Genomic DNA, 27,348 nt, shown 5'->3' with positions numbered 1-27,348 from the left:
TAACAAATATAATGATGGTTATAAACACTCCACTCTGTGCCAAGGAGAGCAGTGATTCACGATAAATCAATAATAAACCCATTGATGTGGTTACAATAAATCCATACCTAATTAAGAAGAACCCTTTCTAAATAAAAACCACCAAGGAAATAAAAACAGACTTGGAAAAGAGGAAAAAGTCTGATAATAGAGTTGTGGTACTCATCATTAATAAAAAACAAAACAACAACAAACCCACAAACTCGCCAACTACACAGGAGGAAAACAATACAGTGTCAGTGTCAGTGTTACTTAAACGTACAGTGGAGAGTTGACCGGAAAGATTCCAAAAAGGAAAGAGTTTGGCCCTCTGGACAGTTCACAGAGAAAGTTGAAGGTTTTTTTTTTTTTTTTTTTTTTTTACCTTAGAAATTGGTAGGTGTCACAGGTATTGTACCTTTGAAGCATTGGTTGGGTCTTGGTTTTTGTTTCACTCTGACAATCTCTGTCTTTTAAAAGGCACATTTTAGACCATTGACATTCAGAGTAGTTATTGATATAGTTGGATTAATATCTACCATATTCGTTACTGTTTTTTATTTATTGCCCCTGTTCTTTATCTTCTTTTCATTGTTTGTCTTCCACTCTTTTTCCTCCTTTCATGGTTTTAGTTGAACATTTTATGTGATTCTACTTTCCCTCTGTTCTTATCCTGTCATTGAGTTATACTTCCCTTTTTACCTTCTTTTAGTGGTTCCCCAGATTTGCAATATATATTTACCACTACTCCCAAGTCTACCTTCAGTAACACTGTAGCACTTCATGGATAGCGTGAGTACCTTAGAACCTATAAACATCTGTGTGTACGTTTTATGTGGACATAACTTTTCAACTTCTCTGGGTAAATGCTGTGGAGTGCAATTGCTGGGTCACATGGTAAGAGTATATTTACCTTTGTAAGAAACTGCCAAACTGTTTCCGAAAGTGGCTGTGCCATGTTGCATTCCAAACAGCCATGAATGCAAGTTCCTGTTGCTCTATGTGATCTCTGTGTGCATTTATATTTCAAGTGGGTTTCCTGTAGGTAACATACAGTTGGGTCCTGTTTTTTGATCCATTTTAACAATCTCCATCTTAAATGGTGCATTTAGATCATTGATGTTTGGTGGATTATTGATATAGTTGGATGAATAGTTGGATTAACTTAATATAGTTGGATTAACCTTTGAAGGGTTATTAAAACTTACTCAGGTGACCTGTTTAACTGAGCAGATGATTGAAGCATTTAAATGGGACTGCATCCCCAAAGACCATTGAACCTAACACCAATGAAATAGTAGTTGCTCAATAAAATGGTGTTGCATTGTTTTGGTTAATTAGAAGAATGTTCCTTCTAAGGCACAGGCATGCAGCACAGTGATAAAAGACTCACAGCCTCATCGGCAGCATGCTAGAAACAGCACTTGGATGGGAATTGAGGAACCTGCGATCTATTTTTAGATGAGCTTCTGAGTTCTTGAGAAGCTCACTTAACTTCTATGGGCCTTAGGTTCCTTATGTGTGAAATAAATTGGGCTAGATCTTCTCCAAGGTCCATAATTTTGAATGGCTAGGTTGCTAAATAAGGCTTGTTTCTCTCAGAAACATTGAGCGACCAGCACACCAGAAATCTAAATATCGCCACCAATAATAAAAATAAAAGCTAGCATAGTATTTGATTTCTTAATTAAATTCGTAGGGAGACCTACTATAGATGTCAAGAATCGCTTTGTTTTGTGCTTCAGTTGATTCTGATAAGGAGCAATCTAGGATCAGGTTAATTGGTGGCAAAAATCTGTACTTTCAGATCTTGACACTTGACCACAGCCAAACTTCTGTTCAAGGTGAAGCGTCATATATGTGCATGTTTGTCCAAGTCTGCAGGCAGTTTGAAACCACGGCTTTATTAAAATGAAGAAAAAACTTTGTTTTATTGACATTTTACATACCCTAGCATGGTTTTATGTAACTTATCTATTATACACTCTATCTGAGAATGGCTATAATAAAGACTAACTTATCTTCTGGGAGAGTTGAGAATCTTGTAAGCTAAAGGTTATAACAACAAAAGAACAGGTGAATTCTATTAATAACAGAATAAATGGGATTATTCATTTATAATTCATTTATAATTCATAAAACAGAATTATAATAAAGTTCCTTTTAGTGAAACATTGCTATCATAGTATTTTAGACCACATGATAAATGTCTTTATTAATACAAATTATTGTTGACATTAAATATACTCATTAATTGACTCTGTTCTAGTCACCGGAGGTACAATGGTGAGTAAGAAAAGCTCAGGGAGCTTTTTCTGGGGCATATGATTTAGTGATTTAAACAATCAGTCTTTGGAGCCAGACTCTCTGGGTTTAAATCTAGGCTTTTTGACTCACTTGCTATGTGATCTTGGGAATATTACTTAGTTTGTCTGTACCACAATTTCTTCATCTGTGAAATGGGCTAATAATAATAATACCACCAACCTCAAATGGTCATTATGAGGACAAAAGAATTAAGTATGTAAAGCTCTTGGAATAATACCTGGTAATAAATGTTAGCTGTAAAAGGGTAAAAGTAGGCAACCGAATAAGAAAGTATTATCTAGGGCTATGTACTGTGAGGAAAGCAAAATAGGGTGATGTTATGAGGAAGCTGAAATCTAAATTTACAAGAAAGAGTCAGCCCTGTGAAGCTCATTGCAGGCAGCAGGGAAGGCTGGTGCAAAGGCCCTGGAGTGGGAAGAGGAATGGCTGTGTTTTGGAGTGTGTAGAAAATGAGGTGGAGTCAGAGAGATCGCTGCTCCAGGGAATGCCGGGCCTCTGCTGCTCAGAAGCAGAAGTTTGGGTTTCCTGGTCCACGTAGTGAGAAGCCATGGACAGATTTTAAGCAAAGTCGTGATATAAATGGATTGCTAGTTTCAGAAGGTCCCTCTCTGGCTGTTTGGGGGAGAATTGTGTAAGAGGATGAGAGAGGAAGCAAGAGTGTGTCGGGGAGGCTGTGGTAGTCACCCCGTAGGAGGATGGTGGCTAATACTCGCCTGAAAGCAGTGGGGACGGGGACGCTCTGGACTGGCGCAAGTATTTTCCCTCAGTCATCAAAACGTTTTAGCAGTGCTTTCCCCCAATCGTCAGTCTGCTTTAAAAAGAATAATATTATATCTTATAAGATTTTAGCTAACCTTTAGACATTGTTTATACACCCCATAGTGAAGCTGTAATTCAGGAATTACTTGATTTATTGGGTGAATACAGAACCACCAACCTGGAAAATTCAGGCGAGAAATCCATTTCGAGAGCTGAAATGCTTGGTTTGGTTGTTTTCATTGACACATTAATCTGATTATTTCCAGGAGCTCCCCTTCCTTGGCACTGTGCAAACACAGATTTCAGTGCAGTTGAAGCACAATGATGAGATTAATTTGGGGGACTGACCCGCATGGTATGTTCCCCTCACCCTCTTCAAATATTAGGGAGTATATATTTAGATATTTCATAGCCTTTATACATACCAGTTCCTTTTATTGCTTTTAAGATGGAATGAAATGAAAATCGCCACATGGGTGTGACTGAGCTGCCTCTGCAGGTGCTCATACCGAGAAGTGTGTGGCGAAAGCCCTGAAAAGAAGAGACCCCTGAGCAAGGGGTTTGTGGTTAGTTACCTCAGGCTTGCAAACTAATATTTTGCATTTGAACAAAGTAGGGCTATGTGAGGCATCAGCATTTGCCCTCCCTGTGAATGGAGGAACCACCCAGAACCACTTCTTCCCAGAGGATTGAGAAATGGGGGCATATTTGAAATTGGAAAGAACTTGAATTGATAAGGGAGGAGGAACTTGTTCTAAGTAGAATGTTGTAAAAACAGACTAAGGGTAGAGGAGGAAGCTTTAAAAAGCTGAGATGATTAGAATAAGTGTTGTAGTCAGCTATCACTCCCATCTCAGATTCTTTCCAAACTCTGGGCCTTAAAAAGAGATCTCCTCCCCACCCCAACCTTCAGTTAGTTTCTCTAGGAATTAGCTTCAAGATCTTGAGAATATATGAGCACTTCTTAACATTTCCTGTTTGAAAAGTCACAAAAGTCCTACTCTCCATGGGCATAGGCTTCCTCTTCTTCCTGGAATCCCAAGGTTCAGAGGTATATGCTGAAAACTGGTATAACCATTTATTTTTTAAGATTTTATTTATTTATTCATGAGACACACACACACACACACACAGAGGCAGAGACACAGGCAGAGGGAGAAGCAGGCTCCATGTGGGGACTCCATCCGGGTCTCCAGGATCAGGCTCTGGGCTGAAGGTGGCACTAAACCGCTGAGCCACGCGGGTTGCCCGGTATAACCATTTTTAAAGAAAAGAAGGAAAGCAGTAAAATCAGCGTCTTGGGAGCAGTGACCTAATCAACTTAAAATTTATTTTGAGTTTTAGAAGCTCGTAGGATGCAAAATAAGATACAATTCAAAGAGTATCATCCTCTTTTATGATGGGAAATCCAGAATAATTCCAATGGCTGTGAAAACTTTACAGATCAGAATTCTTGGTCAGAGGTTGGCTGTCAAACCTAGTTTTAACCTTTCTCCCTGGCTTTGCCCTTTAGAATAGGACAGTAATGGAGAATAGAGGTCAAAGACTCAGTGTAAGGTAGAGACAAAACTCGATTGAGAAACAGCAGGTAACAAGCCACTGAAGAGAGAGAGAAAAAAAAGCCACTTGTGAAAGGATTAAAATGTAAAGACAGTGTGTGCTGTACTAATTTGAAAGAGGGGTGTTTTCTCCTCAGGAGCCCAGGAGTTCTGAATCTCAGTGTACAAATGTGTATAATTAATTTCCTTCCTCTTCAGATGAAGGGTGGTTTGATCATGCTCATGTTTAGGCCTTGGGTACTGTTCTTTTTTTGCTACCACCCAGGAGTATCATATTGAAAATCATCACAGAAGTGGTAACCAGATAAAGCTAGGACTTTAGGACTAGAAAGCCAGAGCTGTGGTTATGTCTCAGCCCCATGTAGACTTCCCAAGCTAGTATTTCAAGTGGCAGCCTTGGACTTCCAGAGCCCCAGCCCCAGCCCCGGGTGGGTCCCTGTAGATGGCTATGCTGCTTTACCCTGCTCTATCTTTGCCATGTTGCCTGGTGCCTAAAAAAGAAAAACTGTTTCACCAAAGTGAACCTCACCCAAGGGTCTTCCTGCCAACATTTTAATAAAAAAAGTACCATCTCAAACTATAAATAGAACTTCCAGTTCAAAGTTTGAAACAGATCTTTCTAATAGTTTATAAAAATCAAATAAGCAGTACCACTTAGGCTATGTAGAAGGCAGATTGGAGCCATTCACATTGAGGTACAACTCAACTACCCATAGAGGTGGCACGAGGGCTCTAATACATATATAACAAATGGGCTAGCACTGAGGGATGAATGACGAGATCTGTACCGATTGTTCTGAGAGTCAGGGCTGTGGATTCCCCCACAGCATCATACTACGTGTGAGGAGGTGCATGGCCCGGTACAGCTAGGTGACAAGTGGGTTATAATTGCAGGTCAGGCTACTGTCCCAGAGGATGCTGGCCTGAAGGCTGGGTCAGCCAGGAGAGATGGAGACTCAGGCAGATGCTCAGAGCATGTGGAGAAAAACTGAAGGTACCATCAGGAGGGAGGAAGCCTCCTTGTGGGGAAGCTTGAATACTTCTACTAATTCCAGAGCTCCGGAGATCGAGGAAATCGAAAAGACTCAGGACACACTCCTGTCATCCATAACAGTAGCTTTTCTGATGGCAGAAATGAAAGCTTACAGACAATGACACCATGTATTCTCAGATAAATTCAGTGTTGAGGAAAATGGGCAGCTATCACAGCTAAGTCCAAAACTGATAGTAAAAACCAGGCATTAATAAGGATAATATTTAGATAGTATTTTTTAAAGATTCATTTATTTCAGAGAGAGATAGAGCATGAGAAGGGGGGGGAGGGGCAGAGGGAGAGAGAATCTCAAGCAGACTACCCCCTGAGCATGGAGCAGATGTGGGGCTCGATCCCACCACCCTGAGATCATGACTTAAGCCAAAATCAAGAGTCAGATGCTTAACCTGTTGAACTACCCAGGCACCACTAGATAGAATTTTAAATACAGAGAAAGAACTTTCATAGACATTATCTCATTTAATCTCCATGACAGCTTATTGGAGTATAGATGCCACGATAGCTTCTGTTTTGCCAGGAGAAAATCAGGGCTCAGAGACCTTTAGAGACTTGACCTAAGTCACAGAGTGAAAGAGCAGGAGAGTCAACCCTCAGCCTCAAGTCTTTCAGTTCCACATGTGCTTTCCTCACTATGCTTTTGTCATAGGAGTCTCCCCATATCAGAAACAGACTTCGCTATAGAGCCTGCTGGATATCATCCTCGGAGGGAGTTTTATCACTTTGGTCTTTCCAGGCGACACATGGGGGACAGAACACCAGCAATCCTTACTGAATAGCCAATGTTCATGCTTTATAAAGGTCAGAGTGCCGAAAATAAAGTGAAGTTCCTGCCAGAAATAACAGTGGAAACAGTCCCCCTCCTACTTTTGTAAATCCAAATTTTATTGTAGGGATTTTAAATCTGAATTTTATTCTAGAGATTAAAAATGTGCATATTAATAAAATCTTAAAACCTTAAAGTACGTATTTTTACATGTGGGACAGGGAAACCGAGGCTGCTTGAATGATGCCTAACAATACGTCCTATCTTGCCAGAGTTGGAAAGGTTGATGTCAAATGTGATTTATTTTAACTTCAGATAGTTCAGGTCAAAACAATTTACTTGAGAAACCAAGAACAAAGAGAAAAGAGAAAGAGCTCCCATCATACTTCTCATCGAATGTGTGAGCCTAAAGCTAATTTTTAACCCTCTTTACTGCTCAATGTAATAATGGAAGGCTTTCATACAAAGCTAATAGTGTTCTCATTTTCTTTTGGCCTCTATTCCAAACTGTTGTTAACAATTATATTTTTTTATTTTTTGGAAAAATATTCTAGATTTTCTAATTGACATTAGTATCTGGAGAGGAAGCCTGGGTATTTCTTGCACAGTGCATATACCCATTTTAAAAAAAAATGTAGTATTATGTTTTAATGAATGGGCACCTTTCTTTAGAGGAACAGTATTTCTAGTAAAATTTTTTATAGATTTTGTTTATTCATGAGAGACACACAGAGAGGCAGAGACACAGGCAGAGGCAAAAGCAGGCTCCTAGCAGGGATCCTGATGCGAGACTTGATTCCAGGACCCCTAGATCATGACCTGAGCTGAAGGCAGAGACGCTCAACCACTGAGCCACCCAGGCGTCCCTCTAATAGAATTGTTAAAGATATTTTGGAATTTTCAAGTTTGCCTCATGTGTAGCAGAATCAGAATTTTGGAGCTGGAAATCCATGGAGAAGACTTAGTTAAATTGTGTCATTTTACTGACCAGGAATGTGGGGGCCAGGGAGAGGAAGGGACTCCATGTGGTTGCCCTGCTCACTCAGGACAGTGCTGTTGACCAGAACTCACATCCCTGGCTGATAGTCCAATGCTCTAGAATCGTTTTCTCCTGCTACGCTGCCAATAGAGCTGACATTTTTTTTTTTTAATCTGTTATTGCTGTACATGGCCCTTGTGATCTGAAGAAGAAAAATGCTACCCTCCAATTATCTCCTCCTCCTTTGCTCTTTCCTCTTTTACCCTAAAATTAAATCCTTATGAAGAGACTGAATAGATTTTTGCCCTGGATCTGTGACAGCACCATCTCTCTTGACCAGTCATCAGCTCTTTTGGTCCACATCTGGAGTAGACTCAGTAGACTATATTCCCAGGCTGGGAATAACAGGACTGGGGTTTTGTCCGTGGCAGGCAGAGAACTTCCACTGTTTGAGGAGGAGCTGCCACTGGACTATACTACTTGTCTTGCAGCACACTGAGAGGACTGGGCTTACTCTCTCTCTCTCTCTCTCTCTCTCTTTTTTTTTTTGGTCATCAAAACAAGTAGCTCTTCTCAGACACCTTAATACATAATTAGGTGTGTCTGTTTACACTTGGGAGACAGAGGGCTTCATGTCCTAAAGCAATACTGGGAATCTGGGAGCAGCCACAAACAGATGTTGAAAATGTCCATTTGTGGCGAGTTTATTACTATAGCACCAGAAGTAAACATTGAGGATGAAACCCCTCTGAAGGGGTGGGTGTGTGTATTGAGAGGAGAATGTTATCGGGCAGAGTAGAAAGTGAAAGGAGGTCCTATTTTTTTTCTTTTTTTTCTATTTGCTCTAGTATTTGTTTATCTCCGACAACAAGGAAAAGTTCACTATTTGGCTTTGGCTGTTTGAAGGCTTTTGCCAAATGCTTAACAATCTGTAGGGTTTGATTTTTCTCAAAAAAACCGCTTTGAGAACAAGGCTCTATGTAACTAAGATGTGTTTGTTTTTGTTTAAATCACTCAGAAGAGAAATCATCTCTTGTCCATTGTTAAAAGAGAGGTTTCAATCAAAGGAAAATTCTACATATTCTAAAATATACAAACAGCTCTTTGAAACTGATGCCAAATCAAACTCTAAAAAGGACGTTTTTCTTGCAGAAGTTTTGAGTTAATTCCGTGTGCAAGGCTTGAGTAGAAAAACTCTGAGACAGTCAGAGGAATGAGTTACTGTTAGCACTACATTTGGATTCGGAAGTTCTATGAGGAGCATTGTCTCAGGACAGTATGGAGTCTCTTGTGCGTGGTTTTAGGCTAAACTCTAGAAACAAAGCAAAAGAAACTTTTCGAAGTGAATCCGTTTTGAAGTTAAATAAAAGTTGGTAGTTGGTTTTATGATATTACTGGATCTGGATCTAAACCTCCAACGTGAGAAGGCATGCCTGTCATCACTTTATAAAAAAAATTCAATTGAGATGTTCCCCTGTTGTTAAAGAAATACCATCCTTTCCCCATCAGGATTTCTCTTAGGATGAAAAATCTTTAGATGCTAATGAGACAAGCCCGGTGGGGAAAAGGGACACAGATTGGGAAACTCAACAACTTCATTGAGGCCGTGGCACTAAATGACTACATCCTTGGTATGTTCTTTTTTGCCTGAGCTTCATTATCAGTTGCTATCTGTCAGGCTACCTCACAGGAGGTAAAACCAGAGGTACGTAAAAGCAGGGACAACTTAAAAGCAGTATGTGAATTTGAGACGTTCTTTTGTATTTATTACTTTTGAGAGTCACTGTTGATATGGCACAAGATAGTCTGTTTGGGCCGAAAAAAAGCAAAAAAGAGTTTTTGTTTTTTAGGATAGGGGAACAAACCGGGAACAGGTTAGAACAAGAGGGACACCCCAAAACTTGTGGCCAGGGCAAAGTTATGGATCTGGAACGAACAACCTTAAGGCCTTGGGGTCCCAGTAAGCACAGGGATGGTAGGTCAGGAAAAGCAGTTGGCTAAAGATGGACGAGCAGAAATCAGAAGGCGTACACAGCCCACAATTAGAGAATTGGTCACCATCTCATTTTCCTCACACATGCACTTAAACACTCTGTGTGTCACTCTGAGAAGAGCCACGGTGCATTTCCAGATAAGCAGGACAGAGCCTGTTCTCAAGGAATTTATGGGCTAGTGGCAGTGATAAAGTAGTGGTAGCTCCTCTTCTTGTGCCAGCTTTAAGAGAGATATGAGTGGAGAAGTCAGGGCAGAAGAAGGAGAGAGAGGTCCCAGTGGGCTAAAGCAGGGACACGAGCAGAATCTTTGAAGCAGAGGGGGATTGTGAGGTAGACTTTAAAGGCTGCTTAGAATTTCAAGGGCCTGAGTTAGGGTGGGGGTGGGGATACTGAGGCCTGAGGGAATCATGTAAACCCAGGACGTGAGGGAAATGTGGGGGGTGGGGGGTAGTCCAGAAAATGGAAGAACATCCAGTTTGCCTGGATTGTAGAGTTGATGAAGAAGTGGAGTGAGAGACAAGACCAGAAAGGCAAATTGGGCCAAGACTGTCATTCTAGCAGATGTTTTATCATGTGTCTAGAGAGATCTAGAAATGTGCACAGAGATCTAGAAATGAGTAAGAAGCATGGCACGAACTCGCAGAACAGGTAGGCAGCAGTGAGCAAGGAAGATCCCGTGGGACCAGTAAGTTGGACAAGATAAGGATTCAGGAACCTAGATAAGCCATGTGGGCAGAAGATACAATACATACACAATTGTGAGTCTTGACTCTAAAGCAACCTTCTGTCCCAGCCAGGAAGCCACCTTGTATTTTCCTCCTGGGGCAGGAACCCATCCCAGGGTATGACCAGCCCAGGCCTGCTCCGGAAAGCAGGTCAGTGTGTAGATCTCACTGTAGAGGGAGAGAGGGCAAACAGAGGCTAGGATACAGTTGGAGGCTCAAGCCTGTGGCTTTGATCCTTGATACTAATATGGATTGTGTCAGACCCGTCATAGCTGTACCCCTTGGAGTTAACACAGACTGAATAATACTTCGGTGATCTGGTTCAAACTCTGGGTCTTGAGGCATTGGGTGTTTTGAGTTAGGTGCTTTAAGGTCCAGGGTAACCTCAGGGCTGTTGGGACATAGCAGGGTGCCAAGCCTTTGGAGGGGAATTCTTTCCATGAGAGACAGAGGGAGAGAGGCAGAGGCATAGGATGAGGGAGAAGCAGGCTCCCTGTGGGGACCCTGATTCAGGACTCCATCCCAGGATCCCTGGATCAGGCCCTGAGCCAAAGGCAAATGCTCAACTACTGAGCCACTCAGGTGCCCCAGGAGAGGAATTCTATTTGAAAAAACTGGAGCTCCAAGCTTCTCAGGTTTTAAGTGATACTGCCTGGGGCTGACCCTTCTCCTGGGCCTCTCTGGCTCCCCCTGGATGGATCAGTGCTAGATTGAGGGGAGCGGAGCTCTTCCTACTTTAGAAGGTTGAGAATTGAAGCTCAAGCTGATAGGACAGCATGTGCATTTGGGGGCGTGGTGGAATGTGGTCCTTGAGGCTGTGATTTGCTGTCCTTGCTTTTTTACAGAAGAGTTCAGTTGGCCCGGAGGTGGGGGTTGGGGTTGGATACAAGGGGACTTTGAGATAATGATCCTCAACTCATGTCTTTTCTAGTTTGGACCCAGTCTTTTCAATGTTTTCCCCCTCTGGCCCCACTAGTTCACATGGTACTGGTAGGAAGGAATGCCCTTCTGAGATGGAGATGTTTGCTACTTGCTGTGTCCTTTTGCCAGTTGTCACTGACAAGAGTCTTAACTGATGAGAGTACCCGATGAACAGAAAACCCGATTGGCCCAAGATTTCTTAGAACATCAGTGGCAAAGACAACATGAGAACCTGGGGGCTGAGTCAAGTGTGGCAAATAGGTGGCACACATCCGGCTCCCCATTTCACCTCCCATCTGCATCCTCATCCCCATCTCCATCCCTATCCCCATCCTCATCCCCAGGGCTCTCTTTGATCATTGATCAGGCCCCTTTTCATGACAGCCCATCAGGCGGGCACGGCCAAGCAGTTAGGATTGGCACAAAAGGGACACTGATTCCCTGCATGTGGAGGAGGCCGGGGCAGCTGAGCCCCATGGGTCTGGGGCCAGGTCCCGGCCACCCAGTAGTGGTCTGTCACTTTGAGGAAATCACTTCCCTTCTCTGAGCTTCAGCTGGTCATCTGCAAGTATGGAGTCGGTGACATTGTCTACCTCTCAGGGCCTTTGGGAGGATTCAGTGCCATCATGCAGGTAGACGCACTTCAATGAACATCCTCTGCAGGTCAGAGCCGTCTCCTCTCCTTGTCTGGTTAGCCAGTCTTTCCTCTTAGTAAAACTGGCAGCAGCAAGGGATACCATGAATATTCAGTTGCTTATAGGATTCCTCTGGTTGGAGCGAGCAAAGACTGCTCTGGTGAGCAACAACCAGTGTGGGTTCCCAGCCCATCATCAAGGATCCTGGAGTCACAGCATTCCTACACAATGGGTTCAGGCTTGCTCCCAAAACTCCAGAAAAACGCTCCTCAGATTTTTCCACTGAAGTACCCCAAAGTCAAAGGAAACTCCAGGGCACCTTGACTGCTCCTGCTCTCCCCCAGTCTATTGACATAACCCCAAACAACCCCAGCTCCTGCAAGGAGAGCATTTTCAGGTCTCTTGTTTTATCTTAAAATTTCATGTGAATTCTACTCCATAATACGCCTGTTTTCTTTTTTGTTGTTGTTTCAGTATAAAAATAAGTTTTTAACTTACTGATGTCAGTTATATGTCCCCTCTTTAAAAACCCTCCCCCATTTGTTCCCTTCTTGTATTTCATGCCCTCCTATCAGCCGGGCTTTGGTGTCTAATATATAACATCTCAACCAGTTCATAAATTTCTGCTTTTAATATAGTCTGAGTTACCACTAGCACAGGCCACAGGAAAATACCAGGCCGTCCCCTCTGCATTCAGGCTTTTTTGAAAGATTTACTTAGGAACAATTTATCATTTAGTTGCAATTTTTAAAATAATCTTAATTGGCCACATATGTTATCAAATAAGAGCTGGTCGCGGAGCCTCTGCCTCCCTCCCCATCGCCCCCCCAACCCCCCCTCCGCGTGCGCATGCGCACCGCATCCTGCCAGGATGTCCTGAATTATGCCACTCTAGGCAGATCCCATCACAGGAAAGCCTCCCCCTGATTGGAGATAAGATTACTGATATTGAAGCTGTTATTTTTAGGAGGGGAAGACTTGCTGCTTTTAAACCTCTTTCCCTCTTTTTTCCTAGTTTGTCCTCTCTTAATTGTGGCTCCATGTTTTGGTAGCCATAAGTCATTAGTGGTTTTTAATTTCTCTGAAACTGAAATAAGGTCTGAAAGGGTGGATTTGTCCCTTTTTTCCTTCCCATTTTTTTTTTTTTTTTCTGGCTAATCGGAGGAACGCAACCACATCTGAAGCCACTTGGCTCATTATGAATTTCATGGAAACTGATTCTCTGAAAGTGTTTCCATATGTGTGTTCCCAATATATCCCATCCTCTCTAAATGGGAGCACAGACGTGTGCATGGGCTGGAAATGGCTTCAGGATGTGACAGAGCAGTCATATGACCGCCACGGCACCGTGGGTGGCCCCTTCTGAAAGACACGGTGTCCTGGGTGCTGGCCTCCTTCCTGCAGCGGATCTGGTTTCAAAGACTACCCACCCTTCCTAGCCCTTAAAAAGTTCTTAATCAAGGCCTAGCAAGAAGATCTCTCTCATTTTTCCTCCGTTCCTCTCCCCCCCAACCCTCTGGTTCCTTACTCTCCCTCCCTATGTGCATACGCGTCCACTCCCACATCTCCCACCGCCTGCCTTCTTTCCCTTCAAAAGAGGAAATACATTATTCCAACAATATCCTCAAAATTTGGGTGGGTTTAAGGAATGGTTGGAGTTTCTGGAAACTGCCAGGTTGTTGTTTTTTTTTTTTCCCCTCTCTCTTTCCTTCGGCATAGCATACTTTCTTAGACTTAGGATCAGCTGGTCTTTGAGAATTTGTGAGCATGCAGTGGAAAAGTACAATTCATTACAACACGGAAAATAAATATTTATCCTGGATAGTTGAGGCACTTTTCCTCTCTTTTGCAAAACTATGGAGTTTGCTAGTCTGACCTTTCATTATCTTAAAAAAATTGGTTTCACATTCTCTTTTTTGCTGGTTGTTTCTTCTCTATCGGTATGATCCATTACACTTCTCCCATAGAGGGTATATTTTTCCTATTATTATCTAATGTGATTCTAAGTAAAACTAATTTAGTGATAAAGACTTGGTCATTTTAGTGTGAGGGGACAAATTCAGGGAAATTAAGAAAATTAATGTGAAGATCCCTTAAAACCTCAATGTGGAAAATGCAAAGTACTATTCTGCATATAGCCTAAAACTCATTTTTGGATAATATTTACATAACATTCCTGCTTCTGTCATGTTGCCTGTTTGAGACTATGCTAGTAATTCATCTGTGTAGCACGTTTTGGGGAAGTACCCATCTTTTCTCAGCACCGTAATATGTGCTAGGTAGGATCTAAAAGGATACATGGTTTTTATTCTTTTTTTTTTTTTTTAAGATTTTATTTATTCATGGGAGACAGAGAGAGAGAGAGAGAGAGAGATGCAGAGACACAGGCAGAGGGAGAAGCAGGTTCCATGTAGGGAGCCCAATGTGGGACTCAGTCTTGGGATTCCAGGATCAGGCCCTGGACTGAAGGCAGATGCTCAAACCCTGAGCCCCCCAGGTGCCCCATGGTTCTTATTCTTAATTTGCTTTACTTTTAGTTGGAAAGTGAAAATACTTCTCTAGAAGCAATGATTATACTTTAAAATTCTTGGGAGTAAAATTCACATACAAAAATGTTCAAGACGTTTATGATAAAGAAAAGATAATGAGGATTTGTAGAGTGGGAATTTCCGTGTATTGGTGAGCTTTAAAGAGAGGGCATGCCCCACCTTGGTCTGGCAGAGAGAAGAGAGGTGGCCAAGAGTCTGGGGAGAGCCTGAGCAAAGCTCCAGGGAGGGTCCTGAGTGTATGTTCTGCCACGAAGAGGAGGGCTCCTACTGAGGAGCAGGGAGACATGACCTTGGAAAAGGAGAACAGATGACGCTGCCTATAAGCCAGTGGCCTCCTCCTCGTTTCCCCCCCCTTCATGGCAGAGGTGCTCAGTCATATCTTGTGGAAAGCGGCTGACCTGTGCCTGGGTGGGGATGGCAGCCTCTGGTTTTAGGGCTCTACCCCCTACGTGGCCTGAAACGGTGGTGTGTAAGCGGGAGATTTTTCCCTGTCCTGCTGTGTTTCCACAGAATGCAGATCTGAGACAACTCAAGGCAGAGCCTGTGCAGTTTCCCACCAGCATGCTGTGTCAGGGCAGCGGAAGCAGAAGCACTACCTTTTAATTTCGTGATGTCACTCATCTCTACCTAGTCTGCAGGCTTCCCATTTCTTCCATCTATAAAGGACATCTCTGATTCTTGATGACTGTCATGTACTTGCTCTCTATACTAGGCCAGAAATTCAGACAGAGTGTGCGTTTTACCTTCTGTTACCTTTACTACCTTCTCTATTTTTTTTTTAAGATTTTATTTATTTATTCATGAGAGACACACACAGAGAGGCAGAGACAGAAACAGGCTCCATGCAGGGAGCCCGACAGACTCGATCCCAGGTCTCCAGGATCATGCCCTGGGCTGAAGGCAGGCGCTAAACTGCTGAGCCACCCGGGCTGCCCTTTACTACCTTCTCTAAATAAATAACACCACTTTAGTGGCAGCAGTTGACCTGGGATCCTATGGAAGACGAGTGTGGTAACTCACCTTCCCGCAGGCCATGCATTTGTGGCCTGGCCCTCTTGCGCCTTCTTCTCCACATGGCTCCCATCGTGGACTTATACACAAATATTGGCTCTAAGGATACTGGGAACAATACCAGTGGCAAAACAGAGGTATCTGTTCACTAGTGGTGATTGTCTGAAATGTGAGGTCAAGTGATGTAATGATGCTTGGGGAGAGCTTTGAGCACTCTTTAAAGAGTTTTACAAGGATATGTAGTTTGGAGTGGTACTGGAATACATGTTAGGTTTGATGTCATCATTGCTTTAATGCTTATTCTATTTTTTTAATGTGTCAAAAATGTACCAACTATCATACCGAATTCCTGACCCCTAGACTAATTTTCTTTTTCATTCATTTTATCCATTCATTCATTTATGTACACTAAAAAGCAAAACCCAAAGAACTTAAGCTCCTACGGTGTAGAAGGGCTGTGGGAGGAAAAGAAATCAGTGACCTTTACCACCCAAAGCTCACTTTTTTTTTTTTTTTTTTTTTTATTTATGATAGTCACACACACACAGAGAGAGAGAGAGCGAGGCAGAGACACAGGCAGAGGGAGAAGCAGGCTCCATGCACCGGGAGCCTGACGTGGGATTCGATCCCGGGTCTCCGGGATCGCGCCCTGGGCCAAAGGCAGGCGCCAAACCGCTGCGCCACCCAGGGATCCCTAAAGCTCACTTTATAGTTGGGAGGTAACAGGCTAAGAAATAGCTAATAATTCAGTAAAGCAGTGACTTTTAAGGGCCCAATAGATAATGGAAAGAAAATGCTATTGGAACAAGAGAGAAATAGGAAATTACATATAGAGCAGTTGGGGCAGGGCAGCCAATGCTGTTGTGGAAGGGAAAGAAGATTCTTTAAGGAAGGCAGCTCTGTGGTGATCTTGAGTTATTATACGTTCCCCATAGAAGGAATGCCGTGAATGGGTCAATAAAAAATTCTTGGGCTTTATTTGAGATTTTGTCGAAGCAATAACTCTTACCATTTAAAAGGTCCCAATGAAGCTTTGAAGTTAACACCTCATTGGGGAGAGGTATGATGGCTTTTCATTCTGTACATATATGCCCTCACATTACAGAGTGGGGCAGGGGACTCTGTGTGTGCCAGCACAGTTCCACCTGGCCTCGGGGCCCGTCTTCCTTTGCTGTGGCTGACCTGCCTCCTCAGCTGGGATGTGTAAATCCCGCTGCGGAGAGGGGACGATGCGTGGGTCCAGTGTTTCCCAGCTGACCGCCCCAAATGCCAAGTACCCAGTGTTTTATTACTCCCAAACTCCTGCTTTCTCTCATTCTAGAGATCGCCTTGCCCATTCTCTACCAATCTTGATTTCCTGAGGGTCTACTTACTGAGAAGATGTATGTGAAAGTGCTAGGTAAAGGTGTCAAGTAGTGTTGTGATTAAGGACTAGAGGGGGGACAGATCAATGATTAGACAAATCTCTACCCTCAGCAGCCCATTCTTTAGTTAACCAAACATGACCCAAGCTCACTAATGCTAGAAAACAGTGTGTAAGAGATGCCAGTGGGGGATTGCAGGCCACAGGACCTGAAAAATCAGAGGTTCTCTTTTATTTCCCCCTTATCTTTTTTGGTTCCACTCCTTCCACCACGCTTTCTACTTGCTCTGAAGATCCAGGAAACCCGGTGGGTAAACAGAGGCTGTTTCCTTTTTCCCCATAGACCTTGGGAGGAAGAGACCAGATTTTTTTTTTACTTTTAATATTGATTCTATTTATATTTGAGCTTCATGGACATTTTATTGATATATTCTCCCTGTATATATTAGGTTTTGCTGCTGCTGTGTTAATGAGCAACGTTCTGACAGCTCTCTTTAGGAGAGCTGCGATCCTTTGCATGCTATCTGACTGTGGCCAGAGGTACAGATAGCAGATCCGGAATGAAATGCGTCTATAGGAAACCAGCAGGTCCTCAGGGAATCAAACCCTTCACCTAGATCTCATTCACATTATGCCATGAGTAACTGAACTAATTGCCCATGATTTAGCATATTAGATCCAACAAGACCTCAAAGAGTTGTCAGTATATCCCAAAGATAGTCATTCTCACCAGGCAACACATAGGCACCAGAAGAGCCTACTTAAATATTTTTAGACAAAGTTAGATTTTTAAGGCAAGAAATACATGTACCTGGAATTGTGTCAACCAAATTCCTTAAGAGTAACTAAGATTGCAAAGAGGTCAGAAGTCATGGCTCTGCATCTTGCAGGCTGCGTGATTTTGTAGTATACATGGCTCCCCTTTTCTGGATCTCAGCTCTCCTGTTAATGCTTTAAATTAGAATTGATTATCTAAGTGGCGAATGAGGAATTTGGGCCTTTCTTTCAGATACCCCAGCCAGCAGAAGCAGGGTAAATGGGTGCTGTAGGGAATCTGAGGGACATAGTCTAAAACTTTATAAGTGCAAAATTTTGTTAAAGTCACTTTTTGTTTGTTTACATAAAAATTCATCCGAGTGTTGTATTCTCTTCCATATAATATCATATTATTATACCATATCCCCTGTGTCCAAGTTGAGTAAAACCAGACCTTTGGGAAGATGCACCATGTTTATCTTGGGCGTCAAGTAACTCCTGGCAGTACTGGCTTTATTTAAATCAGTACGATATAGTCAGGAGTTTTTAAACTGGCTCAGGGGAGCTCTGTGCTACCAGGCACATCACTGGGGCAGTTACTGAGTTTTGTTTTTTCACATTTATAAAATTAGCTTGAAGTGATAATACTTTAACTCTCCAGGCTTTTATCTTGACCTTTTTTATAAATAGGTAATACATTTTGTTTACTTTAGTTGATAGAATGTCTAAGTCTGTTTTTTTTTTAAGATTGTAGTTGTAACGTGGCTACTTATGCAAGTATGCATAGTTTAATACACAATGTTAAGATTACCCAAGAAGTCCATCTAAAAGGGTACCTGAGTTCATGTACAAAACGGAGATTAAAACTTGTAGATATAACCTCGTTCAATGAAAGAAAATTTAATTATATCATTTGCCTCTGCAACAATTATCATAAACAAACTGAAGATTAGGAAGGGCTTTATTTTTGTCTTTCTAAGTTTAGAATCCCATCTCTTCATCTTGGATTGTTAAATAAGGGATCTCCTGTGAACCTGTAACGAGTTGTTAATATTTCTTTATACAGAACACATTGCAGTATGTTTCAGAAACATTTCTTGGTAACACAAAATGGTTAAGGAAATTCCATAAAATTCTATTTTTTGTAAGTTATAAAAATGACTGTATAATCCCTTTAAAGTCCACATTAGCTCTCTTTGCCCAGAAGGAGTTAATCCTCAAGACATTACAGTCTCAGATGACTAGAAGTGATTGGTCAGAATTCTGTAAGCCTAGCAGAAATTTGTTGCATTGTTTTCAATAAACCACAACCAGAGCTCATTAATTGAAAAATGAATGTCAATTTCCATTAGCTGGCATCTGTAAGCCAAAAAAATACAGTGATTCTGGCATGTGATGGGTAATAAAAACATCAGCAAAATGTATCAGGTAAAATAGAGAAGGTGAGGGGGTGTAGAAATGAATTCAAAACCATATTGGAGTTTACTGGCAGGGCCCCACATCAAGGGTTTTAATGAGGCTTCTGCATCAAAATAAGGGAAACCACATGGAATTTTAATTATGACTACAGCATATTTTTAAGTACAAATACCCACAAGGATCTTTTTCTTTTCTTTTTTTCTTTTTTTTTTTTACATTGACAAGCCTATCTGCGTGAGCTCTGTGCTTGGGGGGGGGGGGGGCGCAAAACGTTGAAGTTTTAAGTGTGACTTTTTTCTGTTTGAAATTCTTCACATTATTCTGGTTTCTCTCACATGATCTGAGCATTGAACTTAATCTGTACAGAAGTGGCCTGCCTATAACTATTAGCTCTGCCAACCCCAGTTCACCTAGCTGCTCTGCAACAAAAAGGCTGGCGGAGGAACATCTGTGGCCTCCACATCGTGCCTGTATGTCCTCTGGTTGTGGATTAAGCACGGGGCGCCAGAGATCTTGTATCTCATCTGCTCCCGATTGCATCCTGTCACCATCACTGCTTCCACATTCTAACAGTTGAGCTGGTTAGAGTTTTGTATTTGGGAGGGGTTTTAGGTAGCGGCCGGCCGAAGATGGGAGACTTTATAAAAAGCAGAGAGTAACTGCCCAGACTGTGTTAGTTTTGGTTTGTCATCTTGAAAGTGTTTGCTTCTGGTATTAGAAGCTGCTCACTAGCTTTTTACCCTCTTTTTATGGGCCTGCGGATTCCGGGGAAAATACCAATGAGGGGTGGGAACTTGTCTGCCTCCCCCTCCCCTTAAGGCTGTTGCTTCTCCTCCTGTCTTGGAGTTCACGGCGGTGATAGAATGGTTAGAGCTGGAAGGGAACTTAGAGCTCGTCCCCCTCATTTTACAGATGATGACACTGCCACCTCTGACTTCTGCCTCTGGCCTTCCACTCTCAGTAAGAAGAGCCAGGCAGGTGAGACTTTTCACGATTGCTGGGCTGGGCTGGGCGGGGCTGTCTGATTGGTACTGTCCGATTTTTGAGAAAAAACAAACAAACAACTTCTGTTAACTATATATTGCTTTTAAGTAGTCACCTTTGATTACAAATGCACATCATGGCACTTACGAAGATCACAGGCAGTGTGCATGTTCACAGAAATCAACAACTCTCAATCAGCACCTTTGGAGAAAAGCATTAGGATTATTCCTTTAATAAATACGGTAGTATCCAGCAAGGGCTAGGCTAAATAGAAATGGGGCTGCAGAAGTACCTCCTGACCAGGGCCTTGAAGACGTACCAAGTGCTTTCCCACACGGATAAAAACTGTAGGAAAAGCAAACATGTAAGAGGCAAAGAATTGGAAGATTTTAGATGTGACAAAATCTTAAGAACACTGGTATCATAAAAGGTCTTGTCATAATTTTAGAAAATCATAACCCAGTCTTTAAAGAGCACAACTCTGAAGTTTTTAGGCATTTCAGAAAACTGATTTCCATGTGCAGTGGTTTATGACTGTGGTTTTATAAGTTTAAGCACCAGAAATACCTACTAAGGAGGCATACTGTTAGCTTTAGAAGTTAAGGGACCTTACATTTGAGGGCAAACCCAGCTTTGCCTCCAGGTGCCACTTGGAATTAGCATAGAGCTAATTCTGTAGGAAGTGGCAGAGGAGCCTGGTGAATGGACGCTGAGGCACTCCCTTACTTGGTGCTGCTGGGCATGGAGCCTCACAGAAGCTACTGTTGGCACCTGGCCTGCATAAGTCCCAGGTCACCCATGGAGACTCGCAAGGCAGTGATTCTTAGGTACTAAGCCTTCCCCCGACCTCCACTTTTAAAACCTAGTTATTTAGTTTATGCCCCTCGGGAGAATTCCTAAGGGCTAGACTCTCCCTCTGTGCTCCCCAGAAGAGTAATGTAGTTCCAGAAAACATTGAAATCTGGTTTGATTTCAATCTGGTTTGATTGTTTTGACATCTGTTACTAAGATAAAGAATCAAACAAGATTCTAGATGATTTTAAGAGTGGCAAAGAAGTGATAGGAACATTTTAGGGTATCTTTTTGAAGTCCCTTCATTGATGAAGGGGCCCTGCCAAGAGTACCAATAACAAAGTTAATCACTGGGGGATGTCTTTATATTGAGTTGAGAAAAAGAAACTTGTTCTACTTAGTAAAAACATCACTTTCGAATATCTGAGGTGCAACGAGAAACAAAAAGAGAGAAAAAAAGTCAATGAGGATTCAGTCTTAACGTCTGGTGAGTGAATCTATACGATCAGTGTTGGGTTGGTTTACACAGAAGACCTAGCATAAGTTTGGGTTTTTAAAGCCCTTTTAGATTTTCTGGGGGTGCAGAATGTAAGGACTGTAAAGTGGGAGAAAAAAAAAAGAAAAAGACTGTGTAGTGACCGGTGCATTTGAAGGTCTATTTGTGGCTTGCTGTTCCTTTTTGGGAAGCTAAAGTTTTTTTTTTTTTTTCTTGTAAAAATTTTCTCATTATTTTAATTGATATTTACAGATTTTTCCCCCCCATCTTCTGTTATAATTTTTTAGGTGCTTCAGAACTGGGCCCTTTTTCAGATCCCAGGCAGTTCCCAAGCATTTCATCCCTCACTGAGAGCCGCTTCTCCAACCCACGAATGCACTATCCAGCCACCTTTACTTACACCCCGCCAGTCACCTCAGGCATGTCCCTCGGTATGTCCGCCACCACCCACTACCACACCTACCTGCCACCACCCTACCCCGGCTCTTCCCAAAGCCAGAGTGGACCCTTCCAGACCAGCAGCACTCCATATCTCTACTATGGCACTTCGTCAGGATCCTATCAGTTCCCCATGGTGCCGGGGGGAGATCGGTCTCCTTCCAGAATGCTTCCGCCATGCACCACCACCTCGAATGGCAGCACGCTATTAAATCCAAATTTGCCTAACCAGAATGATGGTGTTGACGCTGATGGAAGCCACAGCAGTTCCCCAACTGTTTTGAATTCTAGTGGCAGAATGGATGAATCTGTTTGGCGACCATATTGAAATTCCTCAGCAGTGGCCCAGCGGTATCCGGGAGCCATGTCCCAAATGTATCAACATATACATATATAGAGAGAGTGCATATATATGTATATCAATTAGCTATCTACAAAGTGCCTATTTTTTAGAAGATTTTTCATTCACTCACTCAGTCATGATCTTGCAACCACGAGAGGGTAGATCTTGAGAAGCGAAAGGCCCAAGAGAGAGACAATCATATTTAGGTTTCAGATTGTTTTCTACTTTAAATGTACTCTTACAAACAAAGGAAAAAGGTATTTTTGTTCTTGTGTTGTTGTTTGGCCTGTTATCACAAATAACCTGTTCCTATGCCAATTCAGAGAGGTGGACTCCAGGTTCAAGAGGAAGAAGAGCAAAGCCGCTTCCTCTCTGTGCTTTGAAACCACACGCCCTCACGGTTGCAGCTGTGTATGGACCCGTGCACTCTGCAGACCAGCTTACAAAGCCAGTCGAGGTGCACGTAAAGGGCAAAGAGTTAGAATGGATGCTTCCTTTACAGTTTGATCCATTCAGAATAACTGTTCCAAACTTTGCTTTCAGACTTTTGCCATAAGTTCTCATTTGAACTGTTTGGTTCAGTTTTTTTTTTTTTGTTTTTTTTTTTCTGTTTTTATTCGCTTTTGGTTTTTTCCTACTTTAAGAAAGTGACTTCAAAAAATACTGATCAGGATAGATGATTTTATTTTACTTTTTTATACTTTTTTTGTTTCCTTTACCCATTTAACCAAAAAGAAATCCCATCGTTCTACCCCCATCCCTATCCCCCACCTTTCTCCTTTTATGCAAAACTCAAAATGGCAATACCTTATTATAGCCATAATGGTATAGATAGTGTTTGCGTTTGGCTGTGTGTTTTCTTTTTTTTTTTTAAATTATGAATATGTGTAAAATCTGAGGTAACTTGCTAACGTGAATGGTCATATAACTTTAAAGATATATTTATAATTATTTAATGACATTTGGACCCTTGAAACATTTCTTAGTGTACTGATATGTTGACTTCGGTCTCTAAAAGTCCTCTTTATTAAGTAACAAATTTCTTCAGTAGGCTAGAGCCATATCTGAAATATTGCTAAGCAATTTCAGTTCATCCAGGCACAATGTGATTTTCAAAAATACGTCCATCTCCAAATATTTTAGATGTAGCTTGTTTGTGTGATGTATGAAGGAAATGTTATGTTTAGTTCTTTCAGATCTTTGATTGCCTCTAACACAGCTTTGCCTTTTAAAGCAATAATTAGGGATTTAAAAGCCAACTCTTAGCCCCCTATCACTCATGTTGCCCTTTATCAGCATGAAATGCTGGAGTGATGTGGTTTCCTAATTTCTTTCGAATAACGATGACTCTTGTCACATTAAGAAGACAAGCACAAGTGAATCATGGAACTGCAGAAAAATGTTCTGTGGTTTCGTAGTTAAAGCAAAACTCTAAATCGCCAGGCTTCATAGTGAAGACATAGCTTAAAGCCACACATGTGGTTAAAGGATCAATCATGATACACATAGTACAGCAAAGCCAAATTGCACCAGGGATTCTTAACCAACCCGCCTTACCAAACAGTAAGTCAGGAGAACCCGAATTTGCCTTACCCAAGGCCCCACTGGCAGCTCTCCACTGAATCTGCATTTAGAGGAGCAGATTAAGTCATTGTCTTCTGGGAGCCGGGTCATCTGAAGTAGCAGGCAAGTTCCAGCAGATCGCTGACCTGAGGGAACATATGGGCTGTGGGGACCCATATCCAACCCTTTTGGGCAAAGGGAAGGCCGTGTGGAGTTTGGTGTCTACTACTGTGTATGGATTTGAGCAGAAGCCCTCCTGTAGGATGCACTTTGACCACTCCTGACAACCACATGGCAAATTCTCAAGCGTGAATCCTTTAATCCAAGCAAGGATCACTTAATGACACCACCCAGCAAATCCCTGCTGGCTCCCCCACAGGTCTGGGCCCCTTTCTTTTCAATTCTGTGCCCCCAACTAAGCAGAACTTTGTAGAGATTTGCCTCTAGCCCCCAGAGACCCTTCCTCTGTAGTCATTCGGAAGAGCCCGCTTTATAGCTGCCGAGCCTCGCAGGATGGTGTGTGGGGCAGCTGGACCTGTGCTGCTTGCTGGGGGCCTCCCTTGCAATTACCCTGACTCCCCCCAACAAAAATCAAGGGCAAAACAAAAGAAAACAAAACACTTTGCCTTCTAAAGGTCGTATACCAAGTATGCTTAGATAAATAAGCCACTTTTCTATTACTTAACTAAGATGGAAGTAGTAATTGATACTATTTATTGTTTGTGTGTGGTAGCTTGAAGCATGCCACTGTCCATTTATTTGTAAGTGTAAAATATGTGTGTTTGTTTCAGCAGCACTTAAAAAAGCCAGTGTCTGGTTACACATTTCAATTTTAATTAATTGACATAAAAATGTTCCCGCCAGTGCCAGCTGTACCCTATTTAATAAAAAAAAAGGTACTATATTTGTACATTATTTTTTAATGTTAAAAGGGCTTTTTTAAGTTTACAGTACACATACTAAGTGACTTTAGGGATGCTTTTGTGTTGAAATGTTATTATAGTGGCTGCAGGCAGCAACCCAGAAACACTTTAAAAGTTTTTTTTTCCTTGGGAAAAATTCAAGCACTTCTTCCTTCCACCCTCACTCCAACCACTCCAAAGGGGGTAAGTCATATTTCTTAGATCAGAATTCTGCCCTTTTTTCTGCCTGGGGATTAAATTTTTCTCGCCCCCCTCCCCCTCCCCCTTTCTTTTTTAATTGAACCCTTAATTTGCACTGGGTCGTGTGTATGATCTGTGATTTCGAAGACCAAACCAAAGCCTTACTACTACTACCATGGAGCCATGTACTAGCCAACACTCTATTTGCTTCAGGTTCAAAGAGCATGGTTCTTTATGTAGCACAGACGTCGCTGGAGTTTACAGCATGACCAACACAGCCACTTCTTATCTGTTCAGGTGTCTCACGAATTGTGACCTCTGTCGGGGTTCCAGAACAGCTAGCACAGTGTTGGTTTTAGATGAGTGAAGTGACCTCATCCAGCCTGGAACTGAGAGACTCAACAGATGAGCTGTGGTTTGCTCCGTAGACAGTCTCAGCCTTTTAAACATGAGCAGAGAAATCCACACTCTTAGGGACCATCCCTTGCAAACTCGGAGGGCAGGAGATGTGTGTGCTGACTTAGAGTTCCCTCCATTCCCAGGAAAGGGACTGACACAGAATCTAGGTTAATACATGGAAACACAAAGCATGAGTGAAGACAATAATTACTTCTATGACATCCGGGAGAACAATCACAAATAAAGACGACTCTTCCAAACCTTGAATTTGTTGTTCTTAAAAAGACAAATGCGTTTAAGAAATATTTTCTGTGTGAGAATTTTTTAGATGTCTGTTTACTTCATGTTTACAAATAACTGTTTGCTTTTTAATGCCATACTTTGAAATATATCAGCCAAAACCATTAAGTTACAGTAATTTTTTAGGTATTCTGAATAAAAATTCCATTTTCTTTTTTGGATATGCTTTACCATTCTTAGATTTCTGTGGAACAAAAATGTTTGTAGCATTTTGTGTAAATACAAGCTTTTCATTTTTATTTTTTTCCAATTGCTGTTGCCCAAGATCTGCTTTCCCTGCACATATTGTACAAATTCTGCATTGTGCCATAGGCCATGATTGTGGATGAGTTTACTTTCGACTTCAAAGGGACTATTTGTATTGTATGTTGCAACTGTAAATGGAATTATTTGGCATTTTTCTCATGATTGTAATATTAATTTGAAGTTTGAATTTAATTTTCAATAAAATGGCTTTTTTGGTTTTGTTACGTGTGTACATTGGGTCTTTTCTCAGCCGCGTTTTCTCCTCTAGTCTGACGCCTACTCCTGCCTCCACCTGGGCACTTCTTGGCCCTAGGATTTGCCAGGGCCGGATGAGAACAGAGGTCTCTATTACCGGGGAGAGGTTAAAATGTTTCTGTGAGCGCTGCTGCCTTGTTTTGTCCTACTCCTCCAGAGGCGTGGGTGAAGGATCTAGCAGTGAACCACTTCCTTATCAGCTTGTGTCTGAAGGAAAGAGTGCTCACCCCATCCTTGGGTAAAGCCCCTTATTCTGACTGAGGGGCCAGTCCAGATATAAAGACCACGTTCCCCGTGGTCCCGTGGTTCTCATCTCTGGGCACCTGAGTAGGGGCTGCCAAGTGAACTCCTGGCCGTGGTCAGAAGATCTCAGGCAGCCCGGCCATAGGGGATAGTCTGTTTTCCTTCCTACATCTCTTTGGGGTTCTTAAAAAGCAAGTCAATTGAAGCTCAAGGGTAAGTAAAAACGGACCACCTTGGCCTGGAGAACTGTAGCCTCAGAAAAATTCTACTAGTGAATAACTGTAGTTTGGAGTTTTTTGGGTTTTTTTTGTTTTTGTTTTGTTTTTTCTTATGGGCCATTGTGCATTTTTGGTAAGTCCCTCCCCTTTGAAAAGGTTGAGGGCCTGGGGTAGAGTGGTTGCTTTCTTTATGTCCTGTACTGTCTGTCCACCTTGGCTTACCACAGTTCTAAAACAAGGACCAGAAACTGTGGTGCAGAGATGCTCAGGCACTGGCCAGTGGCCCACATGACACTAAGAGGTAGAGGCCTCCTTTGAGATCTGCTCATTCTTACCCCGTTGGCATTGAGAAATTGTGGAGACAGCTAATTTCTAAGACTAAGAGACATCCTGAAAGCACTTGGATGAAACCTAGGCCAGAGAACTTGTTTGTAGCTCTTTGAAGATATATATTTATTTATCCTTTTATATTAGACATCAGTGTGTTTTTAAAAGGCATTTCATGGGGGCTGGGCAGAGTGGCTGTTTCTCTCTCTCCAGCTTTGTCCAGCCGCATGGTTGTTGGGCAAATTGCTTTTACTTCTCTGGGTCTCAGTTTTTATGGCTTATGGAGAGGCATTGGGCTAGACCTTGGCACTATTGACATCTCAGCCTGGACAGTTCTTTGGGGTGTGTGTGTGTGTGTGTGTGTGTGTGTAGGGAGTGCCATCCTACGTGTTGTAGGAAGTTTAGCAGCAGCACTGGCTTCTACCTACTAGACACCAATAGCACCGCCCCTCTCATGACAACGAAAAATGTCTCCAGAATGTCCCCTGGGAGGAAAAATTGTCCTCAATTGAGAACTGTGGGCTAGAGGCTCTCTTTAAATTCTTTGGTCAGGCCTCCTTGACAGAACTGATGTGAGAATTCATTGCTCATCAAAACAGGATAGCCAGGCAGAAGGCTATGGGGCTTCCCAGAGATGGACACACATCAACCTTTTCCATCCCTTCACCTGACACCACCCTGAGGTTGGGATGCGTTGTGAGGGGGCTCCTGGCTTTCCTGTCTGCATATCTCTCCTCCTCCTCACGTCCTGGGCTGTGCCGCCAGGGAACAGCACAGCTGTAGGGCTTTGTGAGACCTGGACGGCTTG

General features: G+C 42.4%; 1 protein-coding gene across 4 annotated transcripts in view; it reads left to right on the top strand.

Moving 5' to 3' along the window:
• Positions 1-25,721, top strand: part of RUNX2 (RUNX family transcription factor 2) — a 220,174-nt gene extending 194,453 nt beyond the window's left edge. For 2 of the 4 annotated variants that reach the window (XM_072832804.1, XM_072832802.1), the window contains 2 exons: positions 19,746-19,811; positions 21,393-25,721. In XM_072832804.1, coding sequence (XP_072688905.1) covers positions 19,746-19,811; positions 21,393-21,871 — 545 coding nt within the window. In that variant the 3' untranslated portion in view covers positions 21,872-25,721. The remainder of the gene's footprint in view (positions 1-19,745; positions 19,812-21,392) is intronic. The other 2 variants (XM_072832807.1, XM_072832803.1) reach the window with 2 other exon arrangements.
• The last annotated feature ends 1,627 nt before the right edge of the window (positions 25,722-27,348 follow it).

This window comes from Canis lupus, chromosome 7 (genome assembly GCF_048164855.1).
Source record: "Canis lupus baileyi chromosome 7, mCanLup2.hap1, whole genome shotgun sequence".
Taxonomy (NCBI): Eukaryota; Metazoa; Chordata; class Mammalia; order Carnivora; family Canidae; genus Canis; species Canis lupus.
This window is presented reverse-complemented; position numbering and strand designations above follow the sequence as displayed.